At 46.6% G+C, this 1,237-nt stretch overlaps 1 protein-coding gene across 1 annotated transcript in view; it reads right to left on the bottom strand.

Moving 5' to 3' along the window:
* The window catches only part of LOC101858969 (long-chain-fatty-acid--CoA ligase 4), a gene marked incomplete in the record, with an annotated part of 33,626 nt that overhangs the window by 21,335 nt on the left and 11,054 nt on the right, over positions 1–1,237 (bottom strand). Inside the window, 1 exon segment of the mRNA XM_035972425.1 lies at positions 959–1,065. Within this exon segment, the coding sequence (XP_035828318.1) occupies positions 959–1,065 (107 nt within the window).

Here is a 1,237-nt window from a genome sequence, read left to right as displayed (position 1 = left end):
ATATTTTCTGTGAACTCACAAAATCGCACTTTTTAACGTGATTTTAAAGTTGCCAAAAATTTACGACGTCCACAAATTTCAAACGGCTGTCATTTTTTTATTTATTGTCCGATTTCTATAATTCAAACACCAAAGTTCATGGTTTGCATAGTTCTTTATGATGCAACAAACATAAGTTTGATCAAAGCACTTTGAAATTTGGGTTTGTGGTACCTACTGACACACTACACACCACGAGACTGACACACCACACACCACGCAACTTACACACTACACACCAAGGGACTGACACACCACACGACTGACACACCACACGACTGACACACTACACACCACGGGACTGATAGACTACACACCACGGGACCGACACACTACACACCACGGGACTGACAAACTACACACCATGGGACTGACAGACTACACACCACGGGACTGACACACTACACACCACTGGACTGACACACTACAGACCACGCGACTGAAACACTACACACTACAGGACTGACACACTACACACCACAGGAATGACACACCATGGGACTGACACACAACACACCACGGAACAGACACACTACACACCACGGGATAGACACACTACACACTACACACCATGGGACTGACACACTACACACCACGGGACAAACACACTACACACTACACACCATGGGACTGACACACTACACACCACAGGACTGACACACTACACACTACGGGATTGACACACTACACACAACAGGATTGACACACTACACACTACAGGAAATAACATGTTGGCTGTCCTATTGATTAATGCGTACTTTGGCAGTTTTTAACAGACATCAAACTTTTTTATTATTCAACATACCTGGAACTTTGTCAGTATAGAACATACCAGGAACTTTTTTAGTATAGAACATACCTCCAACCACCCATATACCTCAAACTTGGGCAGCAGAGCACCCTCCAACCACTCACATACCTCAAACTTGGGCAGCAGATCCAGGCTAGTGATGACGTGTGATGCGCCCGTCTCCTGGATGCCGTGAGCGATGGCGTCATTGCCCAGGGTGGCATATAGGGTCACGACTGGGGGGTGAGAGAGTGAGAGAGTGAGAGAGTGAGAGAGTGAGAGAGTGAGAGAGTGAGTGAGTGAGAGAGTGAGAGAGTGAGAGAGTGAGAGAGTGAGACAGTGAGTGAGTGAGAGAGTGAGTGAGTGAGTGAGTGAGTGAGTGAGTGAGTAAGTGAGTGAGAGAGTGAG

This window comes from Aplysia californica, unplaced genomic scaffold (genome assembly GCF_000002075.1).
Source record: "Aplysia californica isolate F4 #8 unplaced genomic scaffold, AplCal3.0 scaffold00690, whole genome shotgun sequence".
Taxonomy (NCBI): Eukaryota; Metazoa; Mollusca; class Gastropoda; order Aplysiida; family Aplysiidae; genus Aplysia; species Aplysia californica.
The sequence above is the reverse complement of the archived record's forward strand: the minus strand, read 5'-3'. Positions and strand labels throughout refer to the sequence as shown.